The following is an 18,208-nucleotide window of genomic DNA, read 5'->3' on the forward strand; positions in this document are numbered from 1 at the left end:
TTTTTTCATAGTCCTAGGTCATTCGGGTCGTGTCGAGTTGACCCAGATCCGAAGCGGGTCGGGTTTGGGTTTGAAAAACTGATCTGTTTGCAAAAATGGGTTAGATTTGAATTGACCTAAATAATGTTGGGTCAATTTTAAGTTTGATCCGTGACCAGAAATTGACACCCGTAGGTCAAACAAAGGTTTTGTTCGAACTATCTAACCAAGCAGCCAAGCATAATAATAATAATAATAGGCGTATACTGTTTAAAATGAATGTTGGGGTATAATTAAATAAAAAAATGGGAGGATATATTTATTCAAATTAATAAACTAATTTATTTTAAAATAAAATTTTAATGCAGCTATAACTTAATTGAAAAAGCTAGTTGTCCACAATAATAATAATTCAAGTTTGTACCTCATAATACGAAAATCACATATTTGCCCAAATGAGAGACTAATTAATGACAGGGAAAGGCGGCGAAGTGGCGAACCTGATGAATCTTCTATAAGTGCAGAGCGGATGCAGAGCAGCCTTTCAGCAAAATAATAGCCTTTTATTAGATAAGAAGAACCGCTCGCTCTCACAGTCTCTTACTTTCTTTCTCTAGAAGTAATGCAAGAGATTTTGCAGTGTCTCAACCCTTGTTCTTCTGCTTCCAACCTCTCTGTTCTTGAAAGGCAGAGAGCTCGTCTCCAAAGGCAACAAAGCTTCGAATCCATGAACGAAATCAACAATTTAAGCTTCGATAACCTCATTTCTCTGCCCATTTCGCCTCAAAATCTCCAAACTGATCAATATTTCTGCTCAGATTCTTCCTTAAAGAACAAAAAGGGAGGATCTTTAAGGAAGAGAAAGGCTCCAACAGTAAGAGAATGCTCTGTTTTCTTCTAACTTCTTCTTCCCCTTTTTGAAGCTTAAAAATCTCTCCTTTTTCTCAGGTGAATAGTGGCGAAGAAGAAGAGAAAGAGAAGAAGATGAAGCCTGATGACAAGCCGGAGAAGTTTAAGGAGAGTGGAGCCGAGGCGGAGACGGCTGCGCCGCCTCTAAAGAGGGATTTTATTCATGTTCGAGCCCGGCGAGGTCAGGCCACCGACAGCCATAGCTTGGCTGAGAGAGTGAGTATCTTCTCCTTCTGTGGCAGAAATTCTACGTCACAGTAATTTTGTACAAAAGTGGACCCGAATAGTAAGTAAAATTTATTCCGTATTTTTTGTGAGAGAAAAAAGAAACAAAGAAATAAATTTTATCATTCGGGCCACTACTACAAAATTTTACTTTATTATGTTGATAAATATCTAATTTTCAGATAATTTTATATAAATTAAAAATGATATATGTATTATTTTGCCTAATTCTCAACACTTCGATCATCATATAATTTGATAGTTCATAAAAATTAATATATTTGTCGTTTATATATATACATAAATAAAAATAAATGCAAAATAATGAATATTTCAGTATTTCTTTTTAATAAAAAACTGTAATTTTTTCCATTTTTCTTAAAATTTGTTAGAAAAAAATTGTTAAAAAAAAAAAAGTGTTTCTACATCAAGCTATTCTTAATTCATAAAATATTGGATATAAAATTAAAATTAATACTCTCACATATATATTATAATAAAATAAAATAAAAAATAATAATTTGATTTGAATGTTTCAGGTGAGGAGAGAGAGGATTAGTGAGAGAATGAAATACTTGCAAGGGCTGGTGCCAGGATGTAATAAGATTACTGGAAAAGCAGGAATGCTTGATGAGATTATCAACTATGTTCAGTCATTACAGAGACAAGTTGAGGTAATTAACAAGGGAATAGAAGTTGATAAATTGTAATTAGTGAGAGATTATTACTAATTAATTAACTTTTTCTTTTGTTTTTGGTGGGATTAACAGTTTTTATCTATGAAGTTGGCAACTGTGAATCCTTGGATAGATTTCAATATAGATAGCTTCTTACCAAAAGAGGTAGATCACTTCTTCTATTTTATTTTTTTTTGTGAGAAAGAGTGGATTATGTTCATTAAGGCTTCGTTTGGGACGGCTTTTTTACTGCTTCGTAAAACAGCTTTATAGTATAAAATTTTAATTTTTGTATTAAAAAGCTGTTTTAAGAAGCATTAAAAAGCCGTTCTAAGGCAGTGGTCCTTTCTCATCTGATGATATTCTCACCTAAATTTGACCATGATGAATTTTGTACATGTAGGTGAATTTGGCCTGTAACCCTAGCATTCCTACAGTTAGTGTGTCAACTGAGTTGGTGGAGCCTAATTACTTTAAAATGAACCCAATGCATCAAATGGCTACAAGTTGTGGGCTAAACATCGACGTCAATTTCTCCGATCTCGTGATCCGACAAAGTTTGAGCTCGCCGCTTACTGTTCATGATACATTCTTGGATCCATCTTTCAACGTAATTATTTCTAAATTTTTATAATTTTTTCGTATCAGTTTTATGTAATTGGCATAGCATTAGAATTTAAATTTATATGTGCATTTTTGTTGAAGTAATGAGACTAATATTAATAATAATTTAGGGTAAAAACTTTTTAATCTTTAGCCATACTTTTTTTTAATTATAATTTTTAAGTATGGATTTTTAAAGATAATATGTGAATATAGTTTTATTTGGGAAACTTGAGTTTTTTTGTTTTTTAACTACTTTAAAAAATGCTTTTCTAAAAACAACTTTTTGAAAGCAAAAGTTTGAAGTAACGGCGAAAAAATTATCTTCCTAACTACTTTTCTCACCACGAAAACAATTGAAAAATTGTTTCAAATAAAGGCTTCGTTTGGGACAGCTTTTTAAATGTTTCTGAAAACAGCTTTCTAGTTTAAAAATTAAAAATTTTATGCTAAAGAACCGCTATAAAAAGTAGTAAGAAAACTGTCCCAAACGAACCCAAAATCTATATATGCTTGAAGCTAACATGATCAACTGATTTCCTATTTGCTTGCATTTTCAGGTTCATAGTTCTAGTTGGGATGCTAATTCTCAGAACATCTGTGATTTAGAGTTCCATGATCAGTTGCCACTTCAATCATTACCAGGTAAAAATATTCTTAATTGCATGCATATATTTAGCTCCAAATACAAATATATTATTTATAAAGTGTGTCTATTGGCTTTGTTCTTGCTCATGCAGATGGTTACTCACCATACAATTTGAAGATGGAGATGTGAGAATTTCTAGTCAGATAGATTTTCTAGCTATGAATTGAGGGCCATTTGCCTTTTGTAATTCTCTAAAAATTCTTTATCAAATATATGTGTAAAATATTTCTAACCATAGTTTTGTACTATATATATATAATAATTATGTGATCATGTCATGGTACATCATTCATGACAAAGGCTTTAGTGTTATTATGATGTGAGATATTAATACCTCTCATGTCATAAGATTTTTTTTTTAATTATTTAAAATGAGTTTCATGGCACAAAAGAATGGAGAGAATATTTTGCAATAACTCCATGCAACTCACAAATATCTTTCTTAATTATCAAACTGAAAATAAAGGATAAAAAAATTAAGGCTTAATTTGGGATTTTTTTATCCACCGTTTTGATATTTTTGTACTTAAAAGTTGTTTTTAAAAAAAAAGTAAGAAAGATATCTCAAATGAAGTCTAAGACTTCGTTTTGGTCAACTTTTTTACTGCTTCTTAAAGCAGCTTTCTAGTACAAAATATTTAATTTTTTATACTAGAAATCTACTTTATGAAGCAATAAAAAAGCAGTCACAAACGAAGCATAAATCACTTTCGCCATTGATGGTTTGAGTCTGTCTTCATCATATAACAAATTATTGCAAAAATTAATATATTTTTATGAATATTGGTTAGATAGGTTACTTCATGCCATTAATGATATCATGTGATAACTCAATTTCCTCATTCATGTTCTATTTATTGATGCTTAATTTTGTATTAAATCAACATTAAGATAATGTTCTATTTTTTATCAAAAGGAAAACCTCAATTATTATATTTGATAGATTGTAATTAACTTTATTTTAAATAAATTTTCCACCGTATGAAGTTCTATATATTTTCTTTTTATAATAATTTCAGCTTAATTAATTTAATCTTTTATCTTATGAATTAATACATCTTACACTCTTTATTATGTATACATATATCATCTAAATATATTTCAATATGTTATCTTCAACATATGTTTTTCTCACCCTCTCACTAATATAATTTTTAGTTTGATGTCTTCTTATTATAATTTTAATTTATTATTGTATGGAACTCAAAAATATTTTTAAGGGGTTTGGAGAGTAACTAAAGTCTAATAAAGTAGATATGAATCAAAGTGGTAAAAAAAAAAAAAAAAAAAAAAAAAGTGGGAAAAAAAAAAAAAAAAAAAAAAAAACGCACTCTAAATACCAAAAGAATAAACTCTAACAAATGAAATTTAGCGACGGAAAACTTGATAGCAAAAAATTAATTAAAGTGAACAAGCTACATACTTAAGTTTTGTTTGGGACGGCTTTCTTGCTGCTTCTTAAAGCAGACTTCTAGTACAAATATTAGAAAACTGTTTTAAGAAGCAGTAAGAACGCCGACCCAATCAAAGTCTTAGAAAAAAAATATGTGCAAGTACATTTTGTTGGATAACTATTTAACAAGAAGCCATTCAACTAACATGGCTTATCTCCACATGAAAAAGAAAGTTCTAAACCTTCAATGTATATGTCAATCAAATCTATTTGTCCAAATATTTCTACTTCAAGAGCTTCAAGTGGAATGATAACACAATTAATATATGGCAAAGGAGCCTTTCTCTTCACCATCACTTGCACTTTCTCATCACCTTCCTTCAAGGCTTTCTTGTGCTTTTGGATTATTCCCCTATGGCTTTTTTTTTAAGGGTTTAGGGCTCCATGGCTTCCATTGTGGTGAAGAGGGAGGTGGGCCATGGAAAATCTAGTAGTGAATCTATTGAAATTGTTCTTTTTCTTTGGATTGGGAAAGATCAGAGCTACCATTCTCTTTCAAGGACCCAATTTCATATATTGGCTCTTTCTTTTTTTGTAGTAGTTTATGGAGGACAGCTGTGGTCCTTATGGCTCAACAGGATAAGCTTTTGGCATGAATAAGAAAGAATTTCAATTGGAGCTCTTCATATAAAAATATATCAAGAGTTTAGGATATTAATTTATGTTATATAAGTTATAAGATGCTTATAAAAAAATATAAGATAATTTTTTGGTAATACAAACCAATACTCTAATATTTTGTTTATTTGTATTATATGTTGTACAATATATCTTATTATTTCAAATAAAATTATTTTTTATTACAGCTAATTTTTTATTATAGATATATTCTCTGGTTTACTGTTCAAAGGTATGGTGAAATATATAAGGATATTACTAGCAGTATTTTTTTTTTTTTGGAAAATTGGGGCTTCGCCCTTCTATTAATAAGTAGAAATATTGCAAATAATAAAAGAACCGAGATAACAAAGAAGCAAACGAGTCAACCAAAAAAGAATAAAAATGGGCCCAACAAAAAAAAAATAACAGAACAAAAGAAAACTAGAAATAAAATAAAACGATAGATAATTCACTATGGACTAATGTATAGCAGTCAATTTTCATATCTTTTTTTACGATGTCCCCTGTTTGCCTGAAGACCGTCCAAGTGGGTGTCATTGGCAAGTTATAATCATAGTCCAAGCCAATAAAGCAGGAGCCTGCCTAACCAAAACTCGATAAATTGAAGCCATAATATAAAGGTCTCGATAAAGCATAGTCAGTCAAGAGATAGAAAGCACAAGTGCGACATATAAACAACCCAACAAGAATCTGAGAGCCACCCAACCCAAAAAATTGATCCTCTTAGCATGATTCACTTAAAAATGATTCTCACGATATGATGTGATCTGAATGACCTGAATGAATGAGATAGAGTCATTCTATTTGTTAAAATATGATATGAGTGGAGCCTATGAATCACACACACAATATGCATAAAAAAAAAAAAAAAGTTATATACCAAACCTTATAAGTTTTCAATAAAATATTGTTATAACTTTCAATTTACCATCAAAATTGTCTTATAATTTCATAAATGAAGTCTTGTGAAGCTGCATGAGTATTGAACCTTAGTTACTTTTTCTTTCACTTTAAATCATAAAATTTACAAAATTTATAATGAAATATAAACAAAATTGAAATTGAAACTTAACACTAAAGAAGCAAAAAATTGTTTTTTTTTTTTCACTTTAAATCATAAAATTTACAATAAAATATAAACAAAATTGAAATTGAAACATAACACTAAAGCAGCAAAATGTAAGTCAAGGAATTTCAATGTAAGTAGCAGGCCCACTGTGTTCTGGCCCATAAAGTTTACCGAAAGGCCCAACCTTATGTCTAGGGAGCGGAAATTATTTGAATATAAGAAATTAAAATAAACAGAAGGATTTATAAAATATATAATTTAATTTTCAAATATTATATCCTTAATCCAAATATAAAACTTTTTTTTTTCAAACAAAATATTTTACGGTGTATGATTAATGATGAATGAAATGATTACCGATAATTCATCAAATAATTTTATTTATTGGGCATAAATTTTGAGATAATTTTTTATAGTAAACTTTCAAAATTAAATTTGCGACCATTCCAATCTGATTTCAACAAACTTATAGTTCACCTGAACTTCTTAAAAAGGCGAAACCAACAACGGTAAATTGGACTCAATCCAAGCCCAAATAGACCCAAATTGAGGACCCGAAACATATTTGAAATGTTCAAACTATAAATTAGATGACAAAACGATTTCCAATTGTGACATGCTTATAGTCCAATCAACCAACTCAACGAGAAAGATCCAACGAGCCCAAGATCGCTGAATTATGATATCATTAAGACACTCAATAAACGATCCACAATTAAGGGAGTCGATATCGACCGTCCATTCAAAACACTCCCAATATGCCCTCGATCTTCTCCTTATTTATTGGTCATGCTACTTTAAAAAAAAATATTTATAGATTGAGGGGGTAACCCAGCTAGGAAGGAAAAAAAAAGGAAGAATGAAGAGATATCTAAGATATCTCTTGCCACCAAGCTTCTCCTCGACCACTACCCGGTCACTAGTCGTCATCAAACTTTTGTCCAACCACCGATCTACTTCAGCATTTCTCCCACCACCAACCATCGCTAGATTTTTGCCCGGTCACCGACTAACTTCATACTTTCGCCTGACTGCTGCCCGATACTGAACTTTTTGCCCGGCTACCAACTGTGGTCAGACAAGTCTGACCATCGGCCATCACCAAACTTTTATCTTAACACCAACATTACATGCCGACTACGTTCCTTGCAACCACGGTCACCCAACTATGGTCTTTCTAACTATGATTTTTTCAGCCACTGTCACCAAACTATGGTCTTTCCAACTACTATCCTTTTAGCCACCATCACCCAGCTATGATCTTTCCAACTACGATCCTTTCGATCACCGTCACCCGACTAAGACTATGGTCTTTCTAACCTTCGTTGCTCCTTGACTATGATCACTTTGACCAGCATCTCCAAACTACGATCTCTTTGATCGCCTTCGCCCACTATAGTCTTTCTGACCTCCATTGCTTGTCGATTATGGTTCATCTAACCACCATCATCCCCCAACAATGGTCATGCTGACCAAACAAACATATCAACAGGTAACTTTCACTATGTAATGTACTTTATATGATGTATATTTGCTACATTGAGCCAATACCTTCTTCCCAAGGAAAGGCCTCAATTGTAATCAACTGCAAACATTAGTGGATTCATTTCAATTGGGTAAGACCCCGTAGTTTTTTTACCCTTTTTAGGAGTTTCTACGTAAGAACTCTTGTGTCTCTTATGAACGCTATGGATCTTTCATATGTTTGTGTTATGGATCTTTGTACAAAGCTAAGATGCTAAACTATATCTCTTTACCCCCGCGAATATTCCAAGACGCAACAATTACATTGATCAATTAGAGAGGATGATTTTTGTGGTTTGTATGAATGATATGGTTGATACATTACTAATCCTAACTTATAAGAAACATGAGTTATGATGAAGTTCATAGGCTCATCCTGCTTAAACCTACCTTGCTTGCGAGCCTTCTTTTTGATTTCCTTGTCTGGATTGATGGATGCCCCCACTTGCGAGCTCTCTCGACGGTGATGACTCTCTTATTGAAATTTTTGAAGCTGTTGTCAACAAAAAAATGGCAGGATTTCTCTGACACGTTAAGTGAAGGCATCAATGTGTTTAGGAGAAGAGATTGACGGTAACAATTAGGTTCAACGACATGTAAAACAAGATTCGATTAGTATTCAACAAGATTTATTAATTTTGTTAACAAAGTATTATAAAATATAAATAATAAAATTTAAATATAAAAAACATAAATAATAATATAGTAAATACCAGCATCAAAGTTCATCATATATATACATATAGAGCATCGTCCCGAGGGTTTAAGACCTCCACCATTGAAGTGCCGACTTCACTACTTTTTTGGTTCCCAATTCTGCTCCATTTCGATCCCACTACTCGCTCCAATGAGAACATTAACATCCAAACTCTTCTGCAAAACCTCACCGCTTCTCCACCGTCTCCGGCGAAACCCTCTCCCTCTCCCTCTCCCCTTCCTCCTCTCCGGCAAAACCCTGATCCGATCTAACCATGACTATTCTTCAAATCCTAACCCTAATCCTGAAACGCTTCCCTCACGCTTCCTTCAACCCATCACCACAAACTCTCCTCCATCTCCTCCAGCTGCCGAAACTGAAGAAGACGCCAACATGAATGAATTCCTCTCCCGATTCGTCTATTCCATCCGCGGAAAGATCTCCGAAGCCTACCCGGACCTTCCCCGTGACACCCGCGACTCCATGCTTCTTATCATATGCCAAAACGTCATCGCTCGCCTTGATCCCGCCGCAGCCGCCTCCGATGAGCCACCGATCGATCTGAGCGAGGATTTGTGGAAGACGATCTTGGATGTTAGCGCCTCCGTCAACGAAGCTATGCGGCGGGATCGAGTCCGTGCCGAGCTCCGTAAGTATCTCCACTGCGATGAAGTCAAGCAGATGTGTCGATTTGCTGGGGAAGTCGGCATCCGTGGTGACTTTTTACGGGAGCTCCGGTTCAAATGGGCGAGGGAAAAGATGGAGGAAGTGGATTTTTACCGGGAGCTTGAGAGGATGCGTGAGCAGGCTAAAAAGGAAGAAGATATGGAGAAGGGATTGATTGAGGTATCTGAGAAGCCGAAGATTACAGCTCTGCCGCAGAGGAAAGGTAAGATTAGGTATAAGATATATGGGCTGGATATGTCGGATCCAAAATGGGCTGAGGTTTCAGAGAGGTTGGAGGAAGCTGAGAAGCACGTTGTGCCTGAGGAGGCCCGGCCGGTTGTGGGAAGGAGTAAGAGGGTGGAGGACAGGATTATGGATTTGGATCCAGTGAAGGATGATTTGAAGCCCGTGTTTAAGGAATTTGAGGAAGCTCTCTCCGCTAAGAGGGTTGATTGGCTTGCATTGCTCGATAGGATCAAGGAGCATAATGAGGACTTGTACTTCAAGGTATGATATTTAAACCTTCTTCATTTGATTTGTTGTATGACTTCAGGAGCAATTGTGTTGTCTTTTTCTCTTTATGAGCATGTCTTGAAGATTAAGAAGCCTCTATAGGAAAGTTTCAATGTTTTTTGGTTTCTGTTCATCTATAGAATCTATATATACTGATTTTTAAGTGATTCTAGAATCACTGTTGTAGAACTAAAATTCCTACAATTTTAACAACTAGGCTTATTTTGATTAGTGTTGAAGGTTTGAATGATGGCTTGATCCATTTATTTAGATATTGTGAATATACATAGAAGTGTTCGAAGTTGGAACTAAAAAGGAGGTTTTCCAATGTCAAATATGCGAGAAAGTCCAGTAGAAAATTGAATAAATACATATGAAACAAAAGTAGGAAACTAACTTAGTAATTATGTATATATTCCTTTTTCGTGTCCCCTCAAGGCGGAGCTATAGTCTCAGAGTACAATTTTGATATTTAATGTAGAGAAACAAGTACACGTAAGTGATATGGTGAGATCATTTGTCAGTTGATCCTCAGGAGATATGTCCTGGAGGGTGTCATTTTGGATTTGCTTTTGAAGCTACATGTTTCATTCGTGAATGAAATACTATATTTACATAGGGATGAGTGACACCCACAGCATTATAATATATTATTAGGAATGAGGAAGATGGATATCATTTCAATGAATAGGGAGTAGACCCAACAATGCTTAGTGGATGTGGTGGCAATAGAGTGATATTTAACCTCAGGGTCGGGATAGGAGTAATTATTAGGTGCGGACACCGCATCTAGAGATGCGTTCGAATACTGCGTATTATATGCTTAAGCTCTGCCTACGTTATGCGTATTTATTGAGTATACATTGCATATTGCAGTAAATAAGCAGCAAATATTTAATTGTGAGGATTTGCTGCTTATTTGCTGTGTATCCATAAATACGCAAAGTGTAAGCAGAACATATGCAGAGTTATACTCAGAGTATAAGCAGAGCGTACACATAACATACATAGTGCATCCAATAATCCGGACGCACCTCTGGGTGCGGTGTCCGCACCTAATTATTACTCCAGGGGCGGAGTGGGCTATGTTACATTATTTTTTACGCTCTAAAATATTGGGATTCTACCATGATATATAATGTGGGAACTTGTAGAAGTGAAGTGCAGGGGTGGTTGGATAATTTATGAACTAGACTGCCATGGTGAAGGCATGTCCAATGGTAACGTGGAATAAACTTTTGAGATTCGTGAGAGAGATCCATTTTGAAAAATATGTTGATGGCACTATCCAAAGCATCTATTATTCTTGGGAGTGTATGGTGGGCAAGTTGGATGAGAGGTGCCATTTTGTGGATAGGAATTTGTCAAGAGTTTGATACTTGCTGCCATTGAATTGTATAATGCAATGATTTTGCAGTAAAAAATGCTTTTAAACTAAGTCTTTAAAGCTAATTTTTCTTGAGTAAATGATACCATATGTTTGATGTAGCAATTGACAAAAAAGGCAATATTTAAAACAATCATAGGTTTGTATGGATGAAATCAACACATCTAAGAACATACGTCAATAATACAAAACAACGTGTGCTATAGTGCTAAGTGTGGTGTAGTGCACCCCTTGCGCCATTTTGATGATACGACATAAGTCATTAAAATAGTGCACGTTATTTGTACTACGCACTGGTAATATGCATGGCGTATATCCCCCATAAAGTGTGCTATTTTAATTTAGAGGATTTAGGGTTGCAAATTAATATTTATATTATTTGTAGTTTATTTTTTTAGTTTCTATTAAACCTTCAATTTTAATTCTCAATCCCCCAAGCCCTTGGTTCTGCGAGCCTTATGTCTCGCAAGCTCTCCCTCGGCTTCCTCTCTGCTTCATTTGATTGTAAGGCTTCAAGGCATTTACAGTGCACGCATCGCAAGCTCTTGCTTCATCTTGCTCATCTATCTCTTCCATTTTGCAAGCCCACAACTCTCGGCTTTGTCAGTTATTAGTATCTTATATATATATTTATTTTCATATGTTTCCTATCTAAATTTTTTTTTAGTTTTATCTTTTCAACTGTTTGACTTTAAATAAGATAGCTTTATTAGAATATTATTCTATCTATCATTGATTGATGCTAAAAATATTTATAAGATCTTTCCCAAGTTCATTTTATCTTATTTGGCATTAGTTACATTCAAAAAAAAAATGTCACACACTATGTCTCCATAGGGGACCTTTGCATCATAGTGCATTATTCACCATTGACAAGTATGTTTGAGTATAATATTTCTAGAGACTTAGGTGATAAAATAGTAAATTTAGAAAATGGAACTTCAGAACTTTTAGTGCATTGACATGCAATGCAATGGAGAGTTAACAACAATAAGGATGGTAAATTTTGATTGAATTGGGATACTAAGTTTGAAAATTGAAATTGATTGATAACCTAAGCTATGATGTCATTTAGATGAAGTGGTGTTGACACTAGAAAAAATAACAATTGGAGGTGATTGGAGTAAAGAAATTGATTATTTATATGCACAATTTTTAATTTATCAATTGGTATGTGCTAATTAAATGTGGGCCTTGAAGTAGAGGGTGTCCAAATGGATTTTCGGCTTAGATTCGGGTCCAATTTGAAACTGACTTGCTACATGTTGCTTTTTTGGAAGAATTTGGTGCGATACATGTGGTTTTGATTTTTTTGCTTATTTTATATGTGAATTCTTGAGTTTAGTTTCTGGCTAGATAATCAAAATATAGAACTTTCTATGTGCCTTTTCCTTGGCATCCAAAGGATATGCTTTGATTGAAGGACAAGCCTTATTTTAAAATTTGATTAGAAGAGAGGAAAAATAAAAATGATTTTAGTATATGCAAAGATATCTGCATATACTTTCATGCAGTGTGCATGGATGCATAAATTTTTATGTAAGGCTTTAGTATTTTAAAAACTTGGTTAGCCTCCTCAAAAGACTGAAGCAAAGATATATCACATATTTAAAACTGTAATTTTGTCATGCATCATTTAAAGCTAAACCCTAAATTCTAAACGTAGGCAGTTTTCCTTAAAATAGATAAGCTTTTTTTTTTTTTATTAACTATCAATCTCCAACTTAAAATGGTTTTATGGAATTGTTTTGGAAAAGTAGAAGTTTTAAAGCTAAAGTAGTTTTTTTTTTTTTTCTTTTCTTTTCTATTACGCCCTTAAAAAATCTCATTGCAGTCTGTTAAATAAGGTTGTCCCAAACACACTTTTAGTTCATCTATGCAGGAAAACCTTAAGATACGCCGCGTAGTTATTTTTGCCAATCAGAATATGGTTATGCATTTTGTCTTTAAGCATTTTAGCCATTATTCTGAAATAGGCCACAATCAGATTTTCAATGATGTTTAAAGATTGTAGCTTATATCTGCTATTTCTATACTCAAATATGATCAACACAGGCCGCTGAGCTTCTCCTTGACGAACAAACCTTCAATCCAACCACCCGCGACTACTCGAAGCTAATCGATGCCCATTCCAAGGCCGGTCGCATTCAACACGCCGAGCGAACACTTAACAAGATGCTGGAGAAAGGCATCCAGCCTGATGTACTCACATCAATTGTCTTGGTCCACATGTACAGCACAGCTGGTGATCTCAATAAAACCAAGGAAGCATTCGAAAAACTAAGGCAAGAAAACTTCCAACCAGACTTGAGAGTTTACAGGTCTGTAATTACAGCGTATGTGAATGCTGGCATGCCGAAACAAGGAGAAACTCTGATCAGAGAGATGGAGGAAAAAGGCCTGAAACCCCCAAGAGAAATTTATTTACAAGTGCTCAGAGCTTTCGCTGGGGGCGGTCAGGTCGATGGTGCCAGGAGAATTGTCTGCACCATGCAATTTGCCGGAATCGAACCCGACCTGGAGTCGTATAAGCTGCTCATTGAAGCTTATTCGCAAGCCGGCGATCCCGATCAAGCTCGAGGACACTTCGATGACATGATGAGGTCAGGTATAAAGCCGGATGATCAGTGTGCGGCGAGTATGGTTTCAGCGTATGGGAGAAAGAATCTGTTGGATAAGGCGGTGGACTTGCTACTAAAACTCGAGAAGGAAGGGTTCGAGCCGGGCAGTGCAACAATTGCGGTGTTGGTTGGTTGGTTTGGCAAATTGAAGCTTGTGGAAGAGGCTGAGTTGTTAGTTAAGAAGATGAAGGAGGGTGGTGAAGAAGTTTCTTTGGAGGTTCATGTGAGTTTATGTGAAATGTATTCAAGAGCGGGGAACGAGCAGAAAGCTCGGCAATCATTGAAGATTTTGGAAGGAAGAAAGAATGTGATGAAGGGGGATCAATTTGAGCGGGTTGTGAGTGGGCTCGTGGCTGGTAGGTTATTGAATGATGCGATGAGGCTCTACGATGTGATGCAGGAGCGAGGTTTTACTCTTTCGGAATCTGTCAAGGTGGGTCTCATGGCTGCTCAGTCGATCCCTCGCCATGAATCAGCAAAGAAGAAAATACCTAAGGATGGATGGTAGCGTAGAGCTCTTGTTTATTTATTCAGATTATGAACTATCAAGAAGTTAGGATTTAAAGGACAAAAAAAATAAAAAATCTTCGAGTAGAATTACTTGAAGCGTACCTGAATCCATTAAAATGCGGAATTAAGGTCTTCGATCTTTCACGTTTGAAGCGGCATTCTCCAAGAGAGCGAGAGACCACTTTTTCACTCAAGATGGAAATGAGACTTCACCACTTAAACTAAAGATCACGCCCCTTTTATATTTTAAGTGTATATATTTTATTTGAGTTCATCATTAAAATAAAATAAATATTCGGCATCTATACAAATTAATTACAGACATTTAATTGAGATGTCACATAAGTCAAATAATAACTTAATTCTTAAATAGATCACACATTTATTTGGGTCAATTTTAGATAATTTCTAATATATACCATTTTATTTATATATATAAGTATATACGTCCACATAAAAATTTTTAAAACTCGTCTACTTTAATGAAATCATAGTTCAGCTGAAAATGTAAAGAGTTTGAATACAAGAAAATGAAAATGCATTGGAAATGTTTTTGAGCAAAACGGAAAACATTTTGTTTACAAATATAGATCATCGCATCCGAAACCATCCTTCCATCTTAGATCACCGAAGCCTCACCGACATCTGCTGTTGCGAAATGAGGGTGATTAGTGTAATGGTTGACGTGCATGAGAGAATGAGAAGAGAGGATAATTTCTATACCTTTTCCTGGGACGATGACAACCGGTGCCGACTTGCAGTTGTGGAAGCAGTATTCACTGACGCTGCCCTTTAAGACACTGTAATGCATAGCAAAGCAAAGCAGCAGTAGCCGTATAAATTTGGCAGAAACCGGAAGAAAAATAATAAGATGTAGAGAAGAACAGTTGGAGGTAGAGTGCTTAGATTACCTTTTAATGATGCCCCTTCCACGAGTTCCGAGAACGACAGCGGCGGGTTTGAGACGATCGGCCTCCCTGCAGATGACCTTCCCTGGATCGCCTTCAACTATTCGAGCAACTGTCCTCACCAGGACAGTTTGTAGGGCCTCCACCGCCAGCCGCTCCATCAGCTCCCTGCTCTTCTCATACACCACTTCATTCTGCACATCTGCATTCAAATATTTAAAACAACTAACATACTCTCACAAAAAATAGATTATCAGAATAGCAATCTCATTATCAATACTCATAGAAAATATATCATAGATTCACCAGCTACAATTCTTCGGGATTTCTTTGAATTGTCAGGAAAGAAAGGAAAATAATGAACTATTGCTTGGTTGTTTATCAATTTGTTGAAGTTTTTAACCTTATTTTCATTTACTTTCACTCAAATTTCATGCATTCAAACATGCCCTAAATATCAAATGTAACCTATATGCAATTAGAAAGAAAACAGAAACCCTAATCCAATTAACAAAAATGACTTACTGGAAACGGCGTGAACGAGATGGATCGTATCAGCGAGGCGACAAAGATGAGCGAGCACCCAATTGAAAGCGTGTCTGCTATTATGGCCATGATCAATGGCGATCAGTATGTCGCGGCCTCGCCTCCGTTCTCCGGCAGGCTCCCGCTCCAGCTCCGGCGATTGGGCCACTGGAATCAGATGTGGAAGCAGCACCTCCCTCCAGCTATACTCTTCCACCTGCTCCTCCACCGTCTCCATTTGGATCGGTTGGGATTTCTCTTTGGAAATATGAATTGGAAGGGGAAAGCGGGGAAAGGTAAATGTAGCGTTCGATGTCGGGTAAGTTCCAGCACTATAATAAATAGATGGAAAGGTAGTTTTTCGATTTGGTCCTTTGGTTTTGTAAATTTGCATGAGAACCTCCTGAGCTGGCTTACTAAAGCATTGCAAGTTATTAGGTTAATAAAAATTTAGGAGATTTATATATATACCACAAAATTTTCACATATTAAAATTTTTATATTTATTTATATCATATTTAGATTTTGAAATTTTATTTAATTTTTTTTTCTTTGATTAATGAGAAAATAGTTTTTTTTGTGTGAAAAATATATGAGTCATAATGACAAGACAATAAAATTTTCTTCTTGCAAAATATTCCAACCATTTGTCATTATCAAAGGTTAAGAAAATAATTTAGTCTTATCCTAAATTTAGATATTATATTTATCATCAAAATTTACAAATGTTAAAACATATGAAACTTTGAATTTAATAACACATCACATAATTAATACATATGAATATACAAATTGATTAAAAAATATCAATTATTTAATCCTCATCGATGACCATATTAACAACACCACAAAAAGGTTTGACCTAATTAATGCGGTTGGACATGATCGTGGATCGTTTACGGACCATTTGAATGTCTTAATGATAACAAAAATTGATGATCTTGGGCTCGTTGGAATTGTCTCGTCGAGCCACTTCATTCGAGTATAAGCATGCCACGTTTGGTAATCCAAATTATGGTTTGAATCTTTCAAATGTAAATCGGGTTTTTTATTTGGACTCATTTGGGCTCGGATTAAGGCTTTGTTTGGGATAACTTTTTATTGCTTCATAAAATAGTTTTTAAGTTTAAAATTTAAAAATTTTATACTATAAAGCTGCTTTAAGAAACATTAAGAAAGTCGTCTCAAATGAAATCTAAGTCAAATTTGGTGTTGTTGGGTTCGTATTCTTGAGACGTCCAGTTCGACTGTAGGTTTGCTGAAATCAGAGTCCAGATGATCCTAGTTTTAATTTTTTAAAGTTTCTAACTTGATTTTGCCTCAAGATTTGTGCCCGATTAAGATAATTTTTTGATGATATATCAATAATATTGAGAAATATTATAGACAACAATATAAAATAATAACAAAAATGATCTGACAGAAAAATAAATTGAACAAACTAACAACGCTATTAAAAACACATAAGCAAGACTTTTATGTACTTAGTTAGCAGCTAATTTAAGGGAACTCAATGGGCTTATTAAAACTTAAAAACAAAAAAACAAATAAAAAATGGGCTTATTAAAACCCACTTTACTTTGTTTTACTAACTTTTAAGTTTAGCCCAATTGTAACGGGCATTAATGGGCCATACGTAGACTTCTATAAGCCCGATTAAAATATAATGTATTAATAATATAAAAATGTTCCTTCCATATTTTAGACGAATTAAAATTAATTGAACCTATGGAGGTCGAACTTTGTGCAATTTAAGCTCGAATAAGTTGAATTTCTTTTAATATTTAATAATATTATGTATATTAGATACCAATTATAAGAATAAGATTTTAATTATATTTTTAACGTATAAAGAACTTAAATCATACATTTAATAATATTTTTATTGAATGTATGATTTATTGGTGGTGAGACCTACAATATTTATGGTACAAAATGTTGGCCATTAAATTAGAAAACAAATGAGGATCCTCATACTTAGAGATAAAATATGAAATGATTGTATACATACAAAATGTTGGAGTAGATATATATATCGAATTAAAGGAACAAGATTAATCTGTGCTAAGAGTGACTATTATGCGCGGAGTTTGGATCCAAAGGATTGTTTCAATTTTGTGACTATGAACAGTAAAAATTAAGTGACAAATAATAATTATATTTTTACTGTTCACAATCAAATAATTTTCTAAATTCAGACTCCACAGTTAATATTCACTCTAGTGTTAAAGGAGCACCAACTCTGTTTCTCTAAGCAATATTATTTTTTTTCTGGGGAAATCTCTAAGCAATTTAAACTATCATATGCAGACCCTACTAGGTTGGCAATACAATTATTGTAATATTATATTATAAATAGTTAATAAAGGAAATAGAAAGAAAATATCTGATTGGTCGAAGAAGTTTGACTCTTTTATTTATTTATTTTTCTTTTTGTGACGAGAAAAGACTGTTTTTAGGCCAGTGAATATTCCGATCGATCTAACATGCAACCCACACCAATTTATATAGGCCAATACTTAAGACTTTCACGACTTGTGAAGGAATTCGAATCAAAGAACTGAATTTTATCCAGCTGGTTCTTCGCCACCCAGTTTGACTCCTTACAAAGGTACGTTGTCAGAGTAGACCTCTACGGATCCTTATCCATTTCATTGTCTGACAGATGTTTG

At 34.3% G+C, this 18,208-nt stretch overlaps 3 protein-coding genes across 3 annotated transcripts; 2 read left to right on the forward strand and 1 right to left on the reverse strand.

Moving 5' to 3' along the window:
• The first annotated feature begins 494 nt into the window (after positions 1 to 494).
• Positions 495 to 3,325, forward strand: LOC110096494 (transcription factor bHLH63). Its single transcript, XM_020822478.2, has 7 exons — positions 495 to 853; positions 928 to 1,104; positions 1,653 to 1,787; positions 1,884 to 1,955; positions 2,194 to 2,400; positions 2,954 to 3,038; positions 3,134 to 3,325. Exons 1-7 carry the CDS (start codon positions 602 to 604, stop codon positions 3,169 to 3,171), a joined length of 966 nt encoding a protein of 321 aa, XP_020678137.1. The 5' UTR covers positions 495 to 601; the 3' UTR covers positions 3,172 to 3,325.
• Positions 3,326 to 8,461: 5,136 nt separating this feature from the next.
• On the forward strand, positions 8,462 to 14,404 carry LOC110096502 (pentatricopeptide repeat-containing protein At1g74850, chloroplastic). The gene is made up of 2 exons (XM_020822493.2): positions 8,462 to 9,579; positions 13,028 to 14,404. The coding sequence occupies exons 1-2, from the start codon at positions 8,557 to 8,559 to the stop codon at positions 14,099 to 14,101; spliced, it is 2,097 nt and encodes a 698-aa protein (XP_020678152.2). The 5' UTR covers positions 8,462 to 8,556; the 3' UTR covers positions 14,102 to 14,404.
• Positions 14,405 to 14,563: 159 nt separating this feature from the next.
• Positions 14,564 to 15,848, reverse strand: LOC110096503 (universal stress protein Slr1101). Its single transcript, XM_020822497.2, has 4 exons — positions 15,537 to 15,848; positions 15,015 to 15,213; positions 14,827 to 14,903; positions 14,564 to 14,748 (listed from the first exon to the last, which is right to left on the reverse strand). Exons 1-4 carry the CDS (start codon positions 15,772 to 15,774, stop codon positions 14,723 to 14,725), a joined length of 540 nt encoding a protein of 179 aa, XP_020678156.1. The 5' UTR covers positions 15,775 to 15,848; the 3' UTR covers positions 14,564 to 14,722.
• Positions 15,849 to 18,208: the final 2,360 nt, after the last annotated feature.

This window comes from Dendrobium catenatum, unplaced genomic scaffold, assembly GCF_001605985.2.
Source record: "Dendrobium catenatum unplaced genomic scaffold, ASM160598v2 fragScaff_scaffold_81, whole genome shotgun sequence".
NCBI lineage: Eukaryota > Viridiplantae > Streptophyta > Magnoliopsida > Asparagales > Orchidaceae > Dendrobium > Dendrobium catenatum.

What these genes read in the sequence shown, in the direction of transcription:
- LOC110096494 (XM_020822478.2), top strand. Translation starts at nt 602, where the DNA reads ATGCAAGAGATTTTGCAGTGTCTCAACCCTTGTTCTTCTGCTTCCAAC. An exon ending in GGAAGAGAAAGGCTCCAACA is followed by an intron (nt 854 to 927) that starts GTAAGAGAATGC and finishes CCTTTTTCTCAG; the next exon opens with GTGAATAGTGGCGAAGAAGA. An exon ending in TCTTGGATCCATCTTTCAAC is followed by an intron (nt 2,401 to 2,953) that starts GTAATTATTTCT and finishes TTGCATTTTCAG; the next exon opens with GTTCATAGTTCTAGTTGGGA.
- LOC110096502 (XM_020822493.2), top strand. Translation starts at nt 8,557, where the DNA reads ATGAGAACATTAACATCCAAACTCTTCTGCAAAACCTCACCGCTTCTC. An exon ending in ATGAGGACTTGTACTTCAAG is followed by an intron (nt 9,580 to 13,027) that starts GTATGATATTTA and finishes TGATCAACACAG; the next exon opens with GCCGCTGAGCTTCTCCTTGA.
- LOC110096503 (XM_020822497.2), bottom strand. Translation starts at nt 15,774, where the DNA reads ATGGAGACGGTGGAGGAGCAGGTGGAAGAGTATAGCTGGAGGGAGGTG. An exon ending in TCTCGTTCACGCCGTTTCCA is followed by an intron (nt 15,214 to 15,536) that starts GTAAGTCATTTT and finishes ATTTGAATGCAG; the next exon opens with ATGTGCAGAATGAAGTGGTG. An exon ending in GGAAGGGGCATCATTAAAAG is followed by an intron (nt 14,904 to 15,014) that starts GTAATCTAAGCA and finishes TATGCATTACAG; the next exon opens with TGTCTTAAAGGGCAGCGTCA.